This window comes from Pelobates fuscus, chromosome 13 (genome assembly GCF_036172605.1).
Source record: "Pelobates fuscus isolate aPelFus1 chromosome 13, aPelFus1.pri, whole genome shotgun sequence".
Lineage (NCBI taxonomy): Eukaryota > Metazoa > Chordata > Amphibia > Anura > Pelobatidae > Pelobates > Pelobates fuscus.
Window position 1 is genome coordinate 109,330,714 of NC_086329.1, and position 23,766 is coordinate 109,354,479.

At 45.4% G+C, this 23,766-nt stretch overlaps 1 protein-coding gene across 2 annotated transcripts in view; it reads left to right on the forward strand.

Annotated features, from left to right (window-relative positions):
* The window catches only part of LRRC71 (leucine rich repeat containing 71), a 35,447-nt gene continuing 11,681 nt past the window's right edge, over positions 1-23,766 (forward strand). Inside the window, exons 1-8 of one of the 2 annotated variants that reach the window (XM_063440413.1) lie at positions 1-41; positions 12,657-12,751; positions 14,216-14,251; positions 14,754-14,873; positions 15,039-15,173; positions 15,607-15,682; positions 18,474-18,548; positions 22,370-22,438. In XM_063440413.1, the coding sequence (XP_063296483.1) occupies positions 16-41; positions 12,657-12,751; positions 14,216-14,251; positions 14,754-14,873; positions 15,039-15,173; positions 15,607-15,682; positions 18,474-18,548; positions 22,370-22,438 (632 nt within the window). In that variant the 5' untranslated portion in view covers positions 1-15. Of the gene's footprint in view, positions 42-6,934; positions 6,956-12,656; positions 12,752-14,215; positions 14,252-14,753; positions 14,874-15,038; positions 15,174-15,606; positions 15,683-18,473; positions 18,549-22,369; positions 22,439-23,766 lie in introns of those variants that run through there. The other variant, XM_063440414.1, reaches the window with a different exon arrangement.

Here is a 23,766-nt window from a genome sequence, read left to right on the forward strand (position 1 = left end):
CCACTAACAACTGAGATGGGAACCGTGAACACATGGAAAAGGTAAATATAACAACCTGATATGGAATATAAACCAAATCATACTGTAATATATGTACTTAATATTACTCCCAGACAAGCAAAAAGACAATGTGTTCCTGTGTTTAGGATCTGGGGCTCTCATAACATCACAATTTTACAATCATATTAAATCGTGACTTTATTGTATTCTACATTAACACCAAAAAATAAAACCACCAAGAGTGGGGTGATGGCACCCACATATTTTTCCTTCTAACCATTCCAATTAGCTAAGCATGGCATGCCCATTCCTATAGCAGCTCTCCACGCCGCAGTCCATCTTCTGGGTTTAAATGCAGATATCTGCAAAAATACTAAATACTCCTGCATTTGCTTTGATGGGTGTGCAGGAAGCGCTGGTCATTCCAGAAGGCGACTCCATTTAGCTTTCTATAGCACTGCTAATCTTACCCATACACAGAGATTTATGGGACACTTTATACCTGTGTCATGTGCAGCACTATGTAAAGCAGAGGTGACCGATCCTCAGTCATTTACCCCAATAAAAAACATTAAAACAGTTACTGGGGTGAATGACGTAGAGGGAGGAGGTCAGTAAAACACATTTACATCTGCTGCACGTCCACGCGTCGCTCAGTGCCCAGTATGGGATTGTGTGGGCCTCAGCACTGCTTCTGTGTATCACAGAGATGGGGTTAATTTCTCTTACATGCCCAGCATATCCCATACATTAAAAATACAAACTAAGGAGATTTATATATCAAAATCCATAGCGTGTATGTATGTATGTATTGTTTTGCCTGGGTGAGGTGTTTTTAAATAAAACTATTACAATCCCTAAGATTTGAAATCACTGTTTAGTTAATAAGCGAGTGCGCTGGATTCTGTATTTTGTATATTTTGGCCCCAGCAGCACCCTATAATGTAAGCATGTTCAGGTGAGTGCAGCCCTCTTGGTTTCTTTTTATACATATACACAAATAAATCTTGGCACTCACCCTCAAGATGTTTTGATCGATAGATCTTGCCTTGGTGCTACCTTAGCGTAGATATATAAACCAGATGGGAGTAAGGTGCACTCAAAAGGTCTTCATTCCTTTAAACTTTTTTATTTGTGTATCACATCAAAAAATGTCAAATCAACGTTTCGACAACCACTCACACTCCAAAATGTATATATGTACAAGATTTAGGGATACCGCTGTTCTCTATATAAAAAAACAAACAAAAAAAAATATTAACAAAACATAGTGTTATATTGTTTAATTAATGACACTAGTTTTTGGTAGCACTCACAAGATATTATTTTTTTCGGCCCACACTTCCGTGCATTTCAGTGACCATTTTCGGTTGCGTTCCCATCCGTCCATGGTGGAACGCAATGATGGTATAACTGAGCATAGTGATCACCTCTATAGTGGTCGCCCGAGGAATTAGTCATTCGTCTACTTGTAACAAAAACTGGCATTAGCAGCAAGAAAGATCGCTACAAAGTGTCATTGTTTGGGGATGGGCATTTCATGAACCTTTCGTCAATAAAGGGGAAAATAATAACAAATGGGTATATGCAAAATGAAAGAACACGGATGTATAAAACCACTCATTGCACTTTCATTAACCCCTTAAGGACACATGACATGTCTGACATGTCATAATTCCCTTTTATTCCAGAAGTTTGGTCCTTAAGGGGTTAAACACAATGAGAGTGCAATAAGGTATGGAGTGGGGCTGTCAAGGGAGAGAGGGGGTCTGCGAAGGGAGAGAGGGGGTCTGCGAAGGGAGAGAGGGGGTCTGCGAAGGGAGAGAGGGGGTCTGTGAGGGTGCAGTGCGGGAAAGAACATACCTGGTGACTCTGCCAGCACTCCGCAGGACAGGACGCACAGTTAGTGATTTCACTCCCCGTCCTCTGGCCCTGCGCCTACGGCACCGCACGGCGGAGACCTGGCAAGCCGAGCAGGATCTCTGCCAGGTCTCACTCAGATGGTGGGAGAAGGATCAGAATGGGAGGGAGCAGGGACCTTGCTGCTGGCCGGGACGGACAGGCCCCACTCTTGCTACGCCACTGTGTGCATCTAGACATTTTGGTGTCACACTAACCGAGGGCAAGATGGCGTCTAAGCAACTAATGCACTGAATATGATAAGAGGTCATTCATTAAAGAAACATTGAATGCAAATCAATATGTTCGATTTCTAGCAACCTGTCAGTCTGCGCAATCTCTTAAAGACAAAGCACACCGTTTAAGAAATATAACTTTCTATTCTAAAAACGTGTAATGTTTGCATAGGTCTATAACTTGGCCAGCACTTTATCTCTTGGGTAGTACTTTGGCTCTTGGCTAGTACTCCTGATTGGCTAGTATTCTGGCTCAGCAATTACTCCAGATCTCGGCTAGTACTCCTGCTCTGCTAATATTCCAGCTCTCGGGTAGTATTTTGGCTTGGCTTGACAAGATCTTGGCTAGTACTCCTGATCAGTTAGTACTTCGGCTCTTGAATAGTATTCCCAGCTCGGCTAGCACGTTGGCTATTGGCTAGTACTCCAGCTCTATTAGGACTTTGATGCTTGGTTAGTACTCTGGCTGTTGGCTAGTACTCCTGCTCGGCTAATATTTTTGCTCCGCTAGTATACCAGCTCTCAGGTACTAATTCGTCCCTTGGCTAGTTCTTCGGTTCTTCGATAGTATTAGCCCTGCTCAGTTAGTACTTTGGCTCTTGGCTAGTATTCCGGCTCTTGGCTAGTATTCCGGCTCCTGGCTAGTATTCCGGCTCCTGGCTAGTATTCCGGCTCCTGGCTAGTATTCCGGCTCTTGGCTAGTATTCCTGCTCTTGGCTAGTATTCCGGCTCCTGGCTAGTATTCCGGCTCCTGGCTAGTATTCCGGCTCCTGGCTAGTATTGCGGCTCTTGGCTAGTATTGCGGCTCCTGGCTAGTATTCCTGCTCTTGGCTAGTATTCCGGCTCTTGGCTAGTATTCCTGCTCTTGGCTAGTATTCCGGCTCCTGGCTAGTATTCCGGCTCCTGGCTAGTATTGCGGCTCCTGGCTAGTATTGCGGCTCCTGGCTAGTATTGCGGCTCCTGGCTAGTATTGCGGCTCTTGGCTAGTATTCCGGCTCCTGGCTAGTATTCCGGCTCCTGGCTAGTATTCCGGCTCCTGGCTAGTATTGCGGCTCCTGGCTAGTATTCCGGCTCCTGGCTAGTATTCCGGCTCCTGGCTAGTATTCCGGCTCCTGGCTAGTATTCCTGCTCTTGGCTAGTATTCCGGCTCTTGGCTAGTATTCCGGCTCTTGGCTAGTATTCCGGCTCCTGGCTAGTATTCCGGCTCTTGGCTAGTATTCCGGCTCTTGGCTAGTATTCCGGCTCTTGGCTAGTATTCCGGCTCTTGGCTAGTATTCCTGCTCTTGGCTAGTATTCCTGCTCTTGGCTAGTATTCCGGCTCTTGGCTAGTATTCCGGCTCCTGGCTAGTATTCCGGCTCCTGGCTAGTACTCCGGCTCCTGGCTAGTATTCCAGCTCTTGGCTAGTATTCCAGCTCCTGGCTAGTATTCCGGCTCCTGGCTAGTATTCCGGCTCTTGGCTAGTATTCCGGCTCCTGGCTAGTATTCCGGCTCCTGGCTAGTATTCCGGCTCCTGGCTAGTATTCCGGCTCCTGGCTAGTATTCCGGCTCCTGGCTAGTATTCCTGCTCTTGGCTAGTATTCCTGCTCTTGGCTAGTATTCCGGCTCCTGGCTAGTATTCCGGCTGTTGGCTAGTATTCCGGCTCCTGGCTAGTATTCCGGCTCCTGGCTAGTATTCCGGCTCCTGGCTAGTATTCCGGCTCCTGGCTAGTATTCCGGCTCTTGGCTAGTATTCCGGCTCCTGGCTAGTATTCCGGCTCTTGGCTAGTATTCCTGCTCTTGGCTAGTATTCCGGCTCCTGGCTAGTATTCCGGCTCCTGGCTAGTTTTCCGGCTCCTGGCTAGTATTCCTGCTCTTGGCTAGTATTCCTGCTCTTGGCTAGTATTCCGGCTCTTGGCTAGTATTCCGGCTCCTGGCTAGTATTGCGGCTCTTGGCTAGTATTCCTGCTCTTGGCTAGTATTCCGGCTCTTGGCTAGTATTCCGGCTCCTGGCTAGTATTCCTGCTCTTGGCTAGTATTCCTGCTCTTGGCTAGTATTCCGGCTCTTGGCTAGTATTCCGGCTCCTGGCTAGTATTCCTGCTCTTGGCTAGTATTCCGGCTCCTGGCTAGTATTCCTGCTCTTGGCTAGTATTCCGGCTCCTGGCTAGTATTCCTGCTCTCTTGGCTAGTATTCCTGCTCTTGGCTAGTATTCCTGCTCTTGGCTAGTATTGCGGCTCCTGGCTAGTATTCCGGCTCCTGGCTAGTATTCCGGCTCCTGGCTAGTATTCCGGCTCCTGGCTAGTATTCCGGCTCCTGGCTAGTATTGCGGCTCTTGGCTAGTATTCCGGCTCCTGGCTAGTATTCCGGCTCCTGGCTAGTATTCCGGCTCCTGGCTAGTATTGCGGCTCTTGGCTAGTATTCCGGCTCTTGGCTTGTATTCCGGCTCTTGGCTAGTATTCCTGCTCTTGGCTAGTATTCCGGCTCCTGGCTAGTATTCCGGCTCCTGGCTAGTATTCCGGCTCTTGGCTAGTATTCCGGCTCTTGGCTAGTATTCCGGCTCCTGGCTAGTATTCCGGCTCCTGGCTAGTATTCCGGCTCCTGGCTAGTATTCCGGCTCTTGGCTAGTATTCCGGCTCTTGGCTAGTATTGCGGCTCTTGGCTAGTATTCCGGCTCTTGGCTAGTATTCCGGCTCCTGGCTAGTATTCCGGCTCTTGGCTAGTATTCCGGCTCTTGGCTAGTATTCTGGCTCCTGGCTAGTATTCCGGCTCCTGGCTAGTATTCCGGCTCCTGGCTAGTATTCCGGCTCTTGGCTAGTATTCCGGCTCCTGGCTAGTATTGCGGCTCTTGGCTAGTATTCCGGCTCTTGGCTAGTATTGCGGCTCTTGGCTAGTATTCCTGCTCTTGGCTAGTATTCCGGCTCCTGGCTAGTATTCCGGCTCCTGGCTAGTATTCCGGCTCTTGGCTAGTATTCCGGCTCTTGGCTAGTATTCCGGCTCCTGGCTAGTATTCCAGCTCTTGGCTAGTATTCCAGCTCCTGGCTAGTATTCCGGCTCCTGGCTAGTATTCCGGCTCCTGGCTAGTATTCCGGCTCTTGGCTAGTATTCCGGCTCCTGGCTAGTATTGCGGCTCTTGGCTAGTATTCCGGCTCTTGGCTAGTATTGCGGCTCTTGGCTAGTATTCCTGCTCTTGGCTAGTATTCCGGCTCCTGGCTAGTATTCCGGCTCCTGGCTAGTATTCCGGCTCTTGGCTAGTATTCCGGCTCCTGGCTAGTATTCCAGCTCTTGGCTAGTATTCCAGCTCCTGGCTAGTATTCCGGCTCCTGGCTAGTATTCCGGCTCCTGGCTAGTATTGCGGCTCTTGGCTAGTATTCCGGCTCTTGGCTAGTATTGCGGCTCTTGGCTAGTATTCCGGCTCCTGGCTAGTATTCCGGCTCTTGGCTAGTATTCCGGCTCCTGGCTAGTATTCCAGCTCTTGGCTAGTATTCCAGCTCCTGGCTAGTATTCCGGCTCCTGGCTAGTATTCCGGCTCTTGGCTAGTATTCCGGCTCCTGGCTAGTATTGCGGCTCTTGGCTAGTATTCCGGCTCTTGGCTAGTATTCCGGCTCTTGGCTAGTATTCCGGCTCCTGGCTAGTATTCCTGCTCTTGGCTAGTATTCCGGCTCCTGGCTAGTATTCCGGCTCCTGGCTAGTATTCCGGCTCTTGGCTAGTATTCCGGCTCTTGGCTAGTATTCCGGCTCCTGGCTAGTATTCCGGCTCCTGGCTAGTATTCCGGCTCTTGGCTTGTATTCCGGCTCTTGGCTAGTATTCCTGCTCTTGGCTAGTATTCCGGCTCCTGGCTAGTATTCCGGCTCTTGGCTAGTATTGCGGCTCTTGGCTAGTATTCCTGCTCTTGGCTAGTATTCCGGCTCCTGGCTAGTATTCCGGCTCCTGGCTAGTATTCCGGCTCTTGGCTAGTATTCCGGCTCCTGGCTAGTATTCCAGCTCTTGGCTAGTATTCCAGCTCCTGGCTAGTATTCCGGCTCCTGGCTAGTATTCCGGCTCCTGGCTAGTATTGCGGCTCTTGGCTAGTATTCCGGCTCTTGGCTAGTATTGCGGCTCTTGGCTAGTATTCCGGCTCCTGGCTAGTATTCCGGCTCTTGGCTAGTATTCCGGCTCCTGGCTAGTATTCCAGCTCTTGGCTAGTATTCCAGCTCCTGGCTAGTATTCCGGCTCCTGGCTAGTATTCCGGCTCTTGGCTAGTATTCCGGCTCCTGGCTAGTATTGCGGCTCTTGGCTAGTATTCCGGCTCTTGGCTAGTATTCCGGCTCTTGGCTAGTATTCCGGCTCCTGGCTAGTATTCCTGCTCTTGGCTAGTATTCCGGCTCCTGGCTAGTATTCCGGCTCCTGGCTAGTATTCCGGCTCTTGGCTAGTATTCCGGCTCTTGGCTAGTATTCCGGCTCTTGGCTAGTATTCCGGCTCTTGGCTAGTATTCCGGCTCTTGGCTAGTATTCCGGCTCCTGGCTAGTATTCCGGCTCCTGGCTAGTATTCCGGCTCCTGGCTAGTATTCCGGCTCCTGGCTAGTATTCCGGCTCTCGTAATACAGACCAAATACATTTTTACATTTTAAGAAGCTAACGGTAGTTAAAATCCTGTAATACAGCCAGCCCCGCCTCCTTCCCCTAAGCCCCGCCCCCTAACTCTGACTCATGTTGACAATGTCCGTCCTGCCTGGTTGCTATGGTGACTGGAAGCCGCGGCCTAGCGCGGTTGCCATGGTTACCAAGACGCTGCCAGTCTGAGGAGAGCTCTGTGTGCGCTGCGTGCCGGCCGTTAACGGGGGCCACCGGAAACGGCGCGAGGTGACACGTGCGATTTATTAATAATATATCGGAGAATACCCACAATCCCACCGGCTCCAATACTGAGAATATACCCGGAAACCGAGAATTAATACCCCCCACCCCCACCTTAATACCCCCCCACCTTAATACCCCCCCACCCCCACCTTAATACCCCCCCACCTTAATACCCCCCCACCCCCACCTTAATAACCCTTCACCTTAATACCCCCCCACCCCCACCTTAATACCCCTCCCACCCCCACCTTAATACCCCCCCACCTTAATACCCCCCCACCTTAATACCCCCCCACCTTAATACCCCCCCACCTTAATACCCCCCCACCTTAATACCCCCCACCTTAATACCCCCCCACCTTAATTCCCCCCACCTTAATACCCCCCCACCTTAATACCCCCCACCTTAATACCCCCCCACCTTAATACCCCCCCACCTTAATACCCCCCCACCTTAATACCCCCCCACCTTAATACCCCCCACCTTAATACCCCCCCACCTTAATACCCCCCCACCTTAATACCCCTTCACCTTAATACCCCCCCACCTTAATACCCCCCACCTTAATAACCCTTCACCTTAATACCCCCCACCTTAATACCCCCCCACCTTAATACCCCCCCACCTTAATACCCCCCACCCCCACCTTAATACCCCCTCACCTTAATAACCCTTCACCTTAATACCCCCCCACCTTAATACCCCCCACCTTAATACCCCCCCCACCTTAATACCCCCCCACCTTAATACCCCCCACCCCCACCTTAATACCCCCTCACCTTAATAACCCTTCACCTTAATAACCCCCCACCTTAATACCCCCCACCTTAATACCCCCCCACCTTAATACCCCCCCCACCTTAATCCCCCCCCACCTTAATACCCCCCCACCTTAATACCCCCCCACCTTAATACCCCCCACCTTAATAACCCCCACCTTAATACCCCCCACCTTAATACCCCCCCACATTAATTCCCCCCCACCTTAATACCCCCCCACCTTAATACCCCCCACCTTAATACCCCCCCACCTTAATACCCCCCACCTTAATACCCCCCACCTTAATACCCCCCACCTTAATACCCCCCACCTTAATACCCCCCCACCTTAATACCCCCCACCTTAATACCCCCCACCTTAATAACCCCCACCTTAATAACCCCCACCTTAATACCCCCCACCTTAATACCCCCCACCTTAATACCCCCCACCTTAATTACCCCCACCTTAATAACCCTTCACCTTAATACCCCCCCACCTTAATACCCCCCCACCTTAATACCCCCCACCTTAATACCCCCACCTTAATACCCCCCACCTTAATACCCCCACCTTAATACCCCCCACCTTAATACCCCCCACCTTAATACCCCCCACCTTAATACCCCCCACCTTAATACCCCCCCACCTTAATAACCCTTCACCTTAATACCCCCCCACCTTAATACCCCCCACCTTAATAACCCTTCACCTTAATAACCCTTCACCTTAATAACCCTTCACCTTAATACCCCCCCACCTTAATACCCCCCCACCTTAATACCCCCCACCTTAATACCCCCCCACCTTAATAACCCTTCACCTTAATACCCCCCCCACCTTAATAACCCTTCACCTTAATAACCCTTCACCTTAATACCCCCCACCTTAATAACCCTTCACCTTAATACCCCCCCACCTTAATACCCCCCCACCTTAATACCCCCCACCTTAATACTCCCCCACCTTAACCCTTCACCTTAATAACCCTTCACCTTAATACCCCCCCACCTTAATTCCCCCCACCTTAATACCCCCCACCTTAATAACCCTTCACCTTAATACCCCCCACCTTAATACCCCCCCACCTTAATACCCCCCACCTTAATACCCCCCAACCTTAATAACCCTTCACCTTAATACCCCCCCACCTTAATACCCCCCCACCTTAATACCCCCCCACCTTAATACCCCCCCACCTTAATAACCCTTCACCTTAATACCCCCCCACCTTAATAACCCTTCACCTTAATACCCCCCCACCTTAATACCCCCCCACCTTAATACCCCCACCTTAATACCCCCCACCTTAATACCCCCACCTTAATAACCCTTCACCTTAATACCCCCCACCTTAATAACCCTTCACCTTAATAACCCTTCACCTTAATACCCCCCCACCTTAATACCCCCCACCTTAATACCCCCCCACCTTAATACCCCCCCACCTTAATACCCCCCCACCTTAATACCCCCCCACCTTAATACCCCCCCACCTTAATACCCCCACCTTAATACCCCCCACCTTAATACCCCCCACCTTAATAACCCTTCACCTTAATACCCCCCACCTTAATACCCCCCCACCTTAATAACCCTTCACCTTAATACCCCCCCACGTTAATACCCCCCCACCTTAATAACCCTTCACCTTAATACCCCCCCACCTTAATACCCCCCCACTTTAATAACCCTTCACCTTAATACCCCCCCACCTTAATACCCCCCCACCTTAATACCCTTCACCTTAATACCCTTCACCTTAATACCCTTCACCTTAATACCCTTCACCTTAATACCCCACCACCTTAATACCCCCCCACCTTAATAACCCTTCACCTTAATACCCCCCCACCTTAATACCCCCACCTTAATAACCCTTCACCTTAATACCCCCCCACCTTAATACCCCCCCACCTTAATACCCCCCCCACCTTAATACCCCCCCCACCTTAATACCCCCCACCTTAATACCCCCCACCTTAATAACCCTTCACCTTAATACCCCCCCACCTTAATACCCCCCACCTTAATAACCCTTCACCTTAATACCCCCCCACCTTAATACCCCCCCACCTTAATACCCCCCCACCTTAATACCCTTCACCTTAATACCCCCCCACCTTAATACCCCCCCACCTTAATAACCCTTCACCTTAATACCCCCACCTTAATAACCCTTCACCTTAATACCCCCCCACCTTAATACCCCCCCACCTTAATACCCCCCCACCTTAATAACCCTTCACCTTAATACCCCCCACCTTAATACCCCCCCTTCTTAATACCCCCCACCTTAATAACCCTTCACCTTAATACCCCCACCTTAATAACCCTTCACCTTAATACCCCCCCACCTTAATACCCCCCACCTTAATAACCCTTCACCTTAATACCCCCCACCTTAATACCCCCCCACCTTAATAACCCTTCACCTTAATACCCCCCCACCTTAATACCCCCACCTTAATAACCCCCCCACCTTAATACCCCTTCACCTTAATACCCCTTCACCTTAATACCCCCACCTTAATAACCCTTCACCTTAATACCCCCCCACCTTAATACCCCCCCACCTTAATACCCCCCCACCTTAATACCCCCACCTTAATAACCCTTCACCTTAATACCCCCCCACCTTAATACCCCCACCTTAATAACCCTTCACCTTAATACCCCCCACCTTAATAACCCTTCACCTTAATACCCCCCCACCTTAATACCCCCACCTTAATACCCCCACCTTAATAACCCTTCACCTTAATACCCCCCCACCTTAATACCCCCACCTTAATAACCCTTCACCTTAATAACCCTTCACCTTAATACCCCTTCACCTTAATACCCCCACCTTAATAACCCTTCACCTTAATACCCCCCACCTTAATACCCCCACCTTAATAACCCTTCACCTTAATACCCCCCCACCTTAATAACCCTTCACCTTAATAACCCTTCACCTTAATACCCCTTCACCTTAATACCCCCACCTTAATAACCCTTCACCTTAATACCCCCCACCTTAATACCCCCACCTTAATAACCCTTCACCTTAATACCCCCACCTTAATAACCCTTCACCTTAATACCCCCCCACCTTAATACCCCCACCTTAATAACCCTTCACCTTAATACCCCCCTCACCTTAATAACCCTTCACCTTAATACCCCCCACCTTAATACCCCCACCTTAATAACCCTTCACCTTAATACCCCCCCACCTTAATACCCCCACCTTAATAACCCTTCACCTTAATACCCCCCCACCTTAATACCCCCCACCTTAATAACCCTTCACCTTAATACCCCCCACCTTAATATCCCTTCACCTTAATACCCCCCCACCTTAATACCCCCCACCTTAATAACCCTTCACCTTAATAACCCTTCACCTTAATACCCCCCACCTTAATAACCCTTCACCTTAATAACCCTTCACCTTAATACCCCCTCACCTTAATAACCCTTCACCTTAATACCCCCCCACCTTAATACCCCCCACCTTAATAACCCTTCACCTTAATACCCCCCCACCTTAATAACCCTTCACCTTAATAACCCTTCACCTTAATAACCCTTCACCTTAATACCCCCCCACCTTAATAACCCTTCACCTTAATACCCCCCCACCTTAATACCCCCCACCTTAATAACCATTCACCTTAATACCCCCCACCTTAATAACCCTTCACCTTAATACCCCCCACCTTAATAACCCATCACCTTAATACCCCCCACCTTAATAACCCTTCACCTTAATACCCCTCCCACCTTAATACCCCTCCCACCTTAATACCCCCCACCTTAATAACCCTTCACCTTAATACCCCCCCACCTTAATAACCCTTCACCTTAATACCCCTCCCCCCACCTTAATACCCCCCACCCCCCACCTTAATCCCCCCCCACCTTAATACCCCTTCACCTTAATACCCCCCACCTTAATACCCCCCACCTCCCACCTTAATACCCCCCACCTTAATACCCCCCCACCTTAATACCCCCCCACCTTAATACCCCCCACCTTAATACCCATTCACCTTAATACCCCCCCACCCCCTCACCTTAATACCCCTCACATTAATACCCCCACCTTAATGCCCTTTGTACCCCCCACCTTAATTCCCCCACCTTAATACCCCCCCACCTTAATACCCCCCACCTTAATACCCCTCACCTTAATACCCCTCACCTTAATACCCCCCTACCTTAATACCCCCCTACCTTAATACCCCCCTACCTTAATACCCCCCTACCTTAATACCCCCCTACTTTAATACCCCCACCCCCACCAATATACCATCACCCCCAACTTAATACCCCCCACCCCCTTAATCCCCCCCACCTCCCCACCTTAATAACCCCCACCTTAATACCCCTCACCTTAATACCCCTCACCTTAATACCCCCCTACCTTAATACCCCCCTACCTTAATACCCCCCTACCTTAATACCCCCCTACCTTAATACCCCCCTACTTTAATACCCCCACCCCCACCAATATACCATCACCCCCAACCCCCTTATTACTTTGTAATATACATCACATTTAACCTTTCAGTTTTCTCTTTGTTCCTCTTGTTCCCTCCCCCCCATTGAGGTCACCCCCTGCACTTTTACCTTGAACCTTAAACCTCCCTCTTCATGGTGTGCATTGTGTTATTTGTGTGTGTGTGCATTGTTTTGTGTGTGTGTGTTATTTATGGCTGTATTTTGATATCCAGTTGTGACATTTTGCCGGTCTTGTAATAAAACAATACATTTTTGTAAGGACCAAGGTTATCCAGAGATAAGGATGGAAATAATAATCAGTTTTTAGAGACCCCACCTTGCCATTTAATGCTGGATTGCGTGTGTTTGTGTTATTTGTGGCTGTAATTTGATATCTAGTAGTGACTAGTTCCGGGTCCTGTAATAATACAATACATTTTTGTAATGACCAGGGTTATCCAGAAGGTAAGAATGGATAAGAAGAAAGAGAGAGCATCAAAGAACAAGCCTAATCCAGTAACCAGCAATGAGGATTTGAAGAATTCCGGTAAGGGATCGGTTTGTACGCAGCGTCCTGTAATGGTGAATATATCTGGTGTTCTCCAAGCCTTATAGATGCTGAATGTGTAGAGATATGCAGCGAGTTCGCACTCTGCCAGTAGGTTATGGCACCAACTGAATCCTCTTGGAGCCAAAACTGCTGTTACCATCTTTAAGGGTTATTTACTAACCTGAGAATCCAAAGTGAATTTTAAATTTACGTGTAGCGGATGGCATTGGGCTGTCCTCAAGAATTTGTGTTAAAAATGTATTTCGTGTAATTATGGCCATGTATAGCAGTATTGTATGTAGCTTTCGTCTAATTGTTCAGTAGTTTTCATTCCGTTTTCATACGAATGAAAATACCGAACCATCAGACCACCCCAGCGAGAAGTGTGCACCTCATTAAGCTTTCACACTCTGTAACCGCAAACTAATTGACCGTGAAATTGTTACTTTGTATGTATCTGTGTGGTCGCCGTTCGGCATACGAACCACGTGGCGGCGGTCATCTTACTCAAGAAAATCTCAGCGGTGTTTGGTCGTCGAGTGTCTGGAGCTCAAATCGGACAGTCAATTACCCGAACAACGCTGAGACCTCCAGAGCTCCATAACTCCCGAACGGTGGGGCCAACTAGCCCCTCGTTCGGTAAAATAAATGTCCCGAACAAGGGAATTAATACGAATGTAAGATTAGCTGTGGATGGCAAGTATTTCTATGTATTTTAACTCCCGAACGGAGACCGACCGCAAGGCCAAAACACATGGAGCCTTTTTCGGATACCACCTCGTGTGCGGTCGGTCAAATTTCACCTTCCACCTAACTCCCGAACCCCTGGTCCGATCTGGGTGAATTTTGAATACGTTAGTCACCCAAATCAGGGCTACCAGGGGGTACCCATTATATAATTCTATCTGACTGTTTTTGGGTACATCCAGAAATCGGGGAAAACTACAGTATGTATAAGTGGATTATGTGTCACACTGAGAGGAGGAGATGTGTGGGAGGTAACGGTTACTCTATTGGTTACTGTCCTAATTAATGTGAATCCCTCCCTTGCATGGGAGAATGCTTTATAAGGAGACTGTGTGGATTAAAAGTCCAGTTCTGCTCCTAATGCTGTGTGTTGTCCAGTCATTGGGATCTGTATGGGGATATTCGTGGATTACCTTGCTTGCTGTGACTATTGTTATATGGGATTTTATTACTCCCTGGGATTTTGAGTGGAGATAACTCTCCGCTACAAAGGGCAAAGTAGCCGAACTGGAAACTTTCTCCAAGTCATGTCTACTTCTTAGATCAGCTAGTCTGGCCTTAGATCAGAAATTGCCTTTAATTCCCTCATTAGTAAATAAGTGTTAGTTAATAGCCTGATTAGTATTCTCAGCGGTTTGCCGTGACCCACGCATTTTACACATTATGTTTTCGGTGTTATTTTACCTGTTTGTGACTGTTTATCTGTTTCTGTAGCAAACATCGCCCTGGATAGGACACACCTGACTGCAGGTAAGGACCATTGTTGGCTATTATTCCTATTCATAAAGGTGAAATCCTTATAAAGCCGTTTATTTACACATTTTATAACCTCTAATTGTGCTGCCGTTTATAAGATTTACAAAACGGGAGAATTCTCAAGGAAAGTCAATGTATTTAAACAATGTCCATTCACTTTATCTGTCAGCTAGTGAGAAATAACTCCACTTTATATCGCTGCGTTTTGGAAATGAGTTGTTTTTTTTTCCTTTGTATATTTTATTATTGGTCGATATTTACTTTTTATATTCACATGTCTGTTCTTTCTGCATCATCCTTTTTTTCAGCCAGGGAATGGCTTATTTTTGATAGCAGTCGCTGGAGAATTTGTCTAGTTGCCATCTTTTGACCTAAAACATGTAACACCCTTTACAACTCTCTGCAATGTGCATTTTTGTGCCTGGATCCCAGATTCCCAGATTCTGTAATAAGAACCTGTCCCGTGTACGCTGTGTCAGTGTTGTATTTTTTACAGAGGATTACCAATGCACTGGCATCCTGGAGCAAGATTTTACCGAGCTTTGCTATCGAGTGGGATATATTGAAATTCCCAAAGTCCTGGCATACCCGTCTACGCCAGGATCTGAAAAAACTGGTAAGCTGAAACTCTCTGCGATATCATGGGCCAAGGTGAGAAAAGACTATATCGCTCTGCTTAGAACTGATCATATGGTCGTCACTTTAGGGGTATTCAGGGGTCCTCAGCTGTTGTGGAAAACATTTAAGGCTTTTGTTTATTGTGGATCTTTGTGTCCAACAGAAAATTCCGAATGTGCAGATGTTATCCAGGTCGGATCAGGCCAGACATCTGATAGGTTCTCCTACTTTAAACCCAAAATACAGATTATAATGGAAAATGAAGACCCAAAATCCATTAAAGAGATTTCTATCAGAGGTATGTCTGTCCATCTGTCCTGTTTGTGGAAATGTAAACACTTCATTCTATACAACCGAGCAAATCTTTCCTTTTTGTTGAACATGTTTTTGTTCTTGATAACATCCCTCTACGATTTGCTTCCATTCACATTACTGCGAATATCAAGTTATAATACAAAATGGGGATGGGCCTGAATCGAGGTGGGTGGCGCTTTATTTAAAGGTCCTTGCAGTGATCTTTAGATTCAGGGGAAACATTACGTTTGGCTGTGATATCCGGTGGAATGAAAGGCGAAGGTTACAACACCTTGTACGATACAGATCGATTTTACGTTGGTGAAGTGCAAGGCGTGTTTTATAGTGTGAAAATCTGTATTAAATTAAATCTTTGTTAATCCGAGAACCTCAAACGCTAACATTGTAAAATATTCCGTTATCTCTTTGTTTCACAGGGTGGAAGATTGAAAGTAAAATGATCAGCGTTCTTGCTAAGTGTCTGCCTGCACTTGCCAATCTGCAAACTGTCAGGTGAAGAATACATCCAATCCCTTCTTTCTCCAGTCACTACCAAACCGCTAACATAGGAGACGTATGCCCAGTGTGTGGATTAGCAATGTTACACGCATGTCTAGGGTGCTGATTCCATTAGACTGTTATATGTTGCAGTAATGGAAAAACAGAATGAGAATAAAGCACAACGTTCAGGGAAAGGAAGAACAATATTCATGGAACCTTTTATTTACACGGAATCACCTGATTCTGCAGCTTTGTCTAGGCCCAGTATACTTAAACCTAACTGAGCGAAGACTTAATGTCAGTATACTTAAACCTAACTGAGCAGAGACTTAATGTCAGTATACTTAAACCTAACTGATCGAAGACTTAATGTCAGTATACTTAAACCTAACTGAGCGAAGACTTAATGTCAGTATACTTAAACCTAACTGAGCAGAGACTTAATGTCAGTATACTTAAACCTAACTGAGCGAAGACTTAATGTCAGTATACTTAAACCTAACTGAGCGGAGACTTAATGTGAGTATACTTAAACCTAACTGAGCAGAGACTTAATGTCAGTATACTTAAACCTAACTGAGCAGAGACTTAATGTCAGTATACTTAAACCTAACTGATCGAAGACTTAATGTCAGTATACTTAAACCTAACTGAGTGAAGACTTAATGTCAGTATACTTAAACCTAACTGAGCGAAGACTTAATGTCAGTATACTTAAACCTAACTGAGTGAAGACTTAATGTCAGTATACTTAAACCTAACTGAGCGGAGACTTAATGTCAGTATACTTAAACCTAACTGAGCGAAGACTTAATGTCAGTATACTTAAACCTAACTGAGCGAAGACTTAATGTCAGTATACTTAAACCTAACTGAGCGAAGACTTAATGTCAGTATACTTAAACCTAACTGAGCGGAGACTTAATGTCAGTATACTTAAACCTAACTGAGCGAAGACTTAATGTCAGTATACTTAAACCTAACTGAGCGGAGACTTAATGTCAGTATACTTAAACCTAACTGAGCAGAGACTTAATGTCAGTATACTTAAACCTAACTGATCGAAGACTTAATGTCAGTATACTTAAACCTAACTGAGCGAAGACTTAATGTCAGTATACTTAAACCTAACTGAGTGAAGACTTAATGTCAGTATACTTAAACCTAACTGAGCGGAGACTTAATGTCAGTATACTTAAACCTAACTGAGCGAAGACTTAATGTCAGTATACTTAAACCTAACTGAGCGAAGACTTAATGTCAGTATACTTAAACCTAACTGAGCGAAGACTTAATGTCAGTATACTTAAACCTAACTGAGCGGAGACTTAATGTCAGTATACTTAAACCTAACTGAGCGAAGACTTAATGTCAGTATACTTAAACCTAACTGAGCGGAGACTTAATGTCAGTATACTTAAACCTAACTGAGCGAAGACTTAATGTCAGTATACTTAAACCTAACTGAGCGAAGACTTAATGTCAGTATACTTAAACCTAACTGAGCAGAGACTTAATGTCAGTATACTTAAACCTAACTGATCGAAGACTTAATGTCAGTATACTTAAACCTAACTGAGCGAAGACTTAATGTCAGTATACTTAAACCTAACTGAGCGAAGACTTAATGTCAGTATACTTAAACCTAACTGAGCGGAGACTTAATGTCAGTATACTTAAACCTAACTGAGTGAAGACTTAATGTCAGTATACTTAAACCTAACTGAGCGGAGACTTAATGTCAGTATACTTAAACCTAACTGAGCGAAGACTTAATGTCAGTATACTTAAACCTAACTGAGCGAAGACTTAATGTCAGTATACTTAAACCTAACTGAGCGAAGACTTAATGTCAGTATACTTAAACCTAACTGAGCAGAGACTTAATGTCAGTATACTTAAACCTAACTGAGCGAAGACTTAATGTCAGTATACTTAAACCTAACTGAGGGAAGACTTAATGTCAGTATACTTAAACCTAACTGAGCGAAGACTTAATGTCAGTATACTTAAACCTAACTGAGCGAAGACTTAATGTCAGTATACTTAAACCTAACTGAGCGAAGACTTAATGTCAGTATACTTAAACCTAACTGAGCGGAGACTTAATGTCAGTATACTTAAACCTAACTGAGCGAAGACTTAATGTCAGTATACTTAAACCTAACTGAGCGAAGACTTAATGTCAGTATACTTAAACCTAACTGAGCGGAGACTTAATGTCAGTATACTTAAACCTAACTGAGCGAAGACTTAATGTCAGTATACTTAAACCTAACTGAGCGAAGACTTAATGTCAGTATACTTAAACCTAACTGAGCGAAGACTTAATGTCAGTATACTTAAACCTAACTGAGCGGAGACATAATGTCAGTATACTTAAACCTAACTGAGCGGAGACTTAATGTCAGTATACTTAAACCTGACTGAGCGACTTAATGTCAGTATACTTAAACCTAACTGAGCAGAGACTTAATGTCAGTATACTTAAACCTAACTGAGCGAAGACTTAATGTCAGTATACTTAAACCTAACTGAGCGGAGACTTAATGTCAGTATACTTAAACCTGACTGAGCGACTTAATGTCAGTATACTTAAACCTAACTAGGCGGAGACTTAATGTCAGTATACTTAAACCTAACTGAGCAGAGACTTAATGTCAGTATACTTAAACCTAACTGAGCGAAGACTTAATATAATATAATAATATAAGGGGAACTGGTACGTCAGAAATCTGGTGTTTTGTTTTTATTAAGTTGAAAATCTCTGTACATCTGTTTATTGTAATGTGTTTTCTTTCAGCTGCTGGAATGTAGGTCTAACTGATGACACTTTCTCGTCTTTTGTGGATATCCTGCATCGCTGCCCCAACGTCCGGTACGGTGTGAATATTCTCCACAGTTTGATAAATGTTACAAAGCAAATCAGAAAATATAACTTACCACAGATCTTTATTGAGTGTCAAATGATTCACCTTTAAATATAGATTGCCACTGAGTTAGATAATGGGTACCCTTGAGTTGGGTAATAATGGGGTACCATTCAGTTGGGTAATAATGGACATCAATTCCTCAGGATGTACTTGGCAACTACCTACAACATAAACACACCGATCCAGATGAAATGCTTTAATATTATCATATACAAGGTTATGTTGCTTATTATTGGGATATCGATAAAGGGACACAGTAGGCACCATAACCATTTATCTAATTGAAGTGGCTATAGCAGAGTCTCCTGGCCCAGCCCATTTCGAGCAGTATAACCATGAATGAGGATCCTTGGCTTCGCTCCGCCCACACTGGGGTCTGATTAAGGCAGATATTACAAACTTCCTTCTAGCCATAATGATTCATAACAGCAATGGATTATGTGATAGGCTGAAAGCAGTTAGCTGACACTCTCAGGCAATCACAGCCACCTATTGCTGCTCAGGTTAATGCTTCCTCTTTAAAGTGGCACTGTCAGTGCCACATCTGTTTTTTTTTTGTGTTTTTTTTTAAACCCCCCGGCCGACTCTACTACATAGCCCCTAAGCCCCTAAACCCCCATATTGCCTATTTTTAAATCTTATTTTGTGCCCGGACCTAGGTCCTGGGCACCGTCATCCTGTGGGACGCGTCATCTGCCCTCATTAGATAGCGCTGTGAAATTCCCGTGCATGCACAGTTAAACACTGGGACATTCGCTAATGTCAAAAAGACGAATGAATGAATAGAAATGTCAGACGAACAAACACCGAATGCCGGTATTCGTTTGTTTGTTCATTCGTTAAGTTTATTACAAGGAAGGAGCTACCGGCGCGCAGCTCCCTCCTTGTAGTATGTAAAACTAGAAGCGGCAGGGAGCAGTGCTCCCCAACACGTCCTAAGCCCCGCATGTCCTCCCTCACTCTATGGCAGGGCTGCCCAACAGGTAGCTCCCCCGATGTTATAGAACTACAATTCCCATGATGCTTTGTCATTCTAAAGGCAGGCAAAGCATCATGGGAGTTGTAGTTCTACAACATCTGGGGATATACCTGTTGGGCAGCCCTGATCTATGGGGATCAATAGGACCCCTATATTAGCATAAGTGTGATTGAAATCTCCCGAATGCCTCTACTCGCTATGCCGCGAGTAGGGGCATGTATACTAAACAGTGAGCAGCCTGTGCGTCCCCCCACCTCCCCCTCTAATAACTGGTCCTCATGGTGGGGCATCTATTAACTAGCGAGTGTGGCTATTTAACTAATTCAACTAAACAGGGGCCCTAAATGACAATAAGTGGAAGACCCACTAGCTCTAGTCTAGCTAGGATACCCTGGTTCCCACAAAACGAGTCGAGACTGCGATTTGAAGGTCAAACACGAACTGGCTTTAATGGCACAGGGTTAGCGGTATTTATGCAAAATCCCAGGTCCAGGGACAGCCCCCTCTGGACCTGATGGGATACAGGGACAATACATACAGTTGACCAATGACAATACACTGTATCTTTTGAAATAGTCCCCGCCCCGCTTGGAGATACTGATTCCAACGGCTATGGCAATGCAATTATCTCTTAAGTGCCCAAAGTCCCACGTGTATTTCCAACATGTAAAAAAGTATAAAATATATATTTATAACAGTTTACTAAATACCCCTTACATTCTACCATTCATTAGATAGCTCGGGTCTGAGCGCATCATATAGACGAATAGCGCTCAGACCTCACGAACGCTATAGCTAGTCTCTGGTATGTAAGTCTTTTTGTGTCCCTTTGTCCCGAACACGAGATGGCGGCCATCTTTTCTACTCGTGAATAGGCAAGCGGGTATTGGTTTCAAAACTCCTGGAACGAAACACGGGTAGCATGCTGTACGAATACCGCTCTCTGGCTGGTTGTCCTAACCCTTTGTGAACCGAACGTAGACCGCCCTGAAGGGGCCAATTAGCCTGCGGTTAACCGCAGCCTCAACGTTCTAAGTGCAGACACACGCCGTGGTGTAGGTGGTCCTCGTTCGGGAGTTTGAATACGGTGAAAATAGTTGACGAACGAGGCCACCCTGAGGCAGTCAATTAAGGTTGTGGTTAACCGCAAACCGCAACCTCCCGGTGGTCGTCCGTTCGGTTGTTTCCGAGGTCAAAAGGGTTAAGTGGCGGCACACGCCAGGGGCCGGGTGGTCTGAGTTCGTATGCACGAATATGTAATCCAAATTGTTCATGTAAATGGACTATAGGTAACAATAATACCCAAAGAACCGACTTCGGTAACTTAACATAGTGTAATCCAATATGGGTCTGTGGAGTGTCCGTAACAAATGGGTAAGGCAGTGGCTGAGTGACAGACAACAGAGGGTTGTAGTCAATATTTGAACCATGGTCTAGTTGCCAGTGAGGTACCTCAAGGGATCTGTACTTGGACCCATTCTCTTTAATATTTTTATTAGTGATATTGCAGAAGGTCTTGATGGTAAGGTGTGTCTTTTTGCGGATGATACTAAGATATGTAACAGGGTTGATGTTCCAGGAGGGATAAGCCAAATGACAAATGATTTAGGTAAACTAGAAAAATGGTCAGAGTTGTTGCAACTGACATTTAATGTGGATAAGTGCAAGATAATGCCTCTTGGACGTAAAAACCCAAGGGCAGAGTATAGAATATATTCAACATCTGAGGAAAGGGATTTAGGGGTGAATATTTCAGATGACTTAAAGGTAGGCAGACAATGTAGCAGAGCAGCAGGAAATGCTAGCAGAGTGCTTGGTTGTATAGGGAGAGGTATTAGCAGTAGAAAGAGGGAAGTGCTCATGCCATTGTACAGAACACTGGTGAGACCTCACTTGGAGTATTGTACGCAGTACGGGAGACCGTATCTTCAGAAGGATATTGATACCTTAGAGAGAGTTCAGAGAAGGGCTACTAAACTGGGTCATGGATTGCAGGATAAAACTTACCAGGAAAGGTTAAAGGATCTTAACATGTATAGCTTGGAGGAAAGACGAGACGGGGGGGGGATATGATAGAAACATTTAAATACATAAAGGGAATCAACACAGTAAAGGAGGAGACTATATTTAAAAGAAGAAAAACTACCACAACAAGAGGACATAGTCTTAAATTAGAGGGACAAAGGTTTAAAAATAATATCAGGAAGTATTACTTTACTGAGAGGGTAGTGGATGCATCTACCAGCTGAAGTGGTAGAGGTTAACACAGTAAAGGAGTTTAAGCATGCGTGGGATAGGCATAAGGCTATCCTAACTATAAGATAAAGCCAGGGACTAATGAAAGTTTTTAAAATAAATTGGGCAGACTAGATGGGCCGAATGGTTCTTATCTGCCGTCACATTCTATGTTTCTGTGTTATTATTCCAAGCAGTACAGAGGGGATTGGCTTCTGGGGACACAGACAATATAACCACTTCATTGAGATGAAGCAGTTACAGTGTCCCTGTGTTATTAAGAGCTATTCTAGTCCCAGCACTGTGTTGGGTTACGTCTCTGTAGTTTTTATAATTCAGTCTAGACTTGCAGACTACAGCAGTGGAAATCCTCACGTCATGATTTTCTCCTTTGAGTGTAAGCTGCTGATAATAAACAGAATGTGAAGACTTCAGTATAGGAAGCGATACACAAGTGAAACAGTTTTTTTGGCGACTAACGAAACTGTATTTATTTAGTAAACCTTTTTGAATCCTTAAAAACCTTCATTGACGTCTTGCTCTTCACACCAGGAAAGTAATCTTGGAAGGAACTCCGCTGCCTCAACAATCCTTTCATAAACTCATCACGGACGATTTGCCGTAAGTAACTCCGTAATCAGAACTCCCCGCGGGAATGGAAGGGACCTTGTATTAGTAAGTTTGCTTTATATATTGTAGAGATTCATGGGTGGATTCGCTGTACAGGAATAATGGAGAAATGATAAGGAAATTGCAAATATTAGCTAGAATAATAGCTGAATAGTTAGAGAATTTTTCCAATTTGATTATTTTGGCCTAAAATGTGCACATTTTTTGACATTCCTCCGCAATTCCAAAAGCACCAAAACCACTTCAACTTAATGAAAACCCTCTTCTTCTATAAAGCGGTTAGAAATCCAAGGCCTCTGCATTCTAGATAATCACACAAAGTATGATGACACTGAATGCGTCCAATGCTTCTTGTAGATTTGCACTAATTTCATTACTTCTCCATGGGAAACATTTGATTGGCAGAGTGTGGAGATTACTAAGTAAATACTCCTCTGTGGGAACCATTGGATTGGACAAGTCCTCTTTTCTGATGATGTCACAGAGGGCGGCCCTACATATCCTTGCTAATAAATAAATCTGAAACATTCCGACCACTCCACTGTACTGGTGACTTAAAACTTTCCTTGATTCGCAGCCACACCGCCGCCAACTGCCTTTTTCACGGGTTCTCTAAGGCTGCACCGTATTAATGGAATTCCATTTCCATTGTCAGTTCGGCTTATTAGAACTTTTCAAACATATAAGACAATCTTTAAAAGCCACCTGTTTAGGATGGCATTTCATCAAACTAATTATCTCTCCTCTGGAGCATGCTCCGCTACGTCTTTGTTCAGCCTTACTGCTGTTGCATATTATTTAGTAACTCTGCCATCCATACTCCTCCTACCCCTACTCGGAGCAAAATGTCCTTTCCCTTTACCTGCAGTGTATCTGCTCGCCACCTCCGTTATGTTGAGAGCTTGTTTGAGCAGGACCTCATTGCCTCTTGTAAATCATACCAGTGTGTTTAAAGAAGCACTCCAGATCCCTAAAGCGGTTTAGCTTGCTATAAAGCTTTATGTGCTAAGGGTGTGTCCTATTTCTTTTCATTTTGCAAATAGTGCAGATTTCAGTAGAAACTGACCCTTTTTTATAAATGAACCTTGTTACACCCACCTAGCTTTCAAGCAGACAACCTGTCCTGTTACTTCCTGGTTTTGTTAGTTCAGTGTAGATCAACTCAAGAGACAACAATTGCCCAGAGCAGCTGCCTTGTATAGACTTCTCATTGAGCTGTATTGGGAAGGCTGTGATTGGACAACCACAGAAAGTCTGGGCGGGGTTAGAAGGGGAGGGCTTGCAAAGGCTGCAGACACGAGATCTACAGTATTTACAAG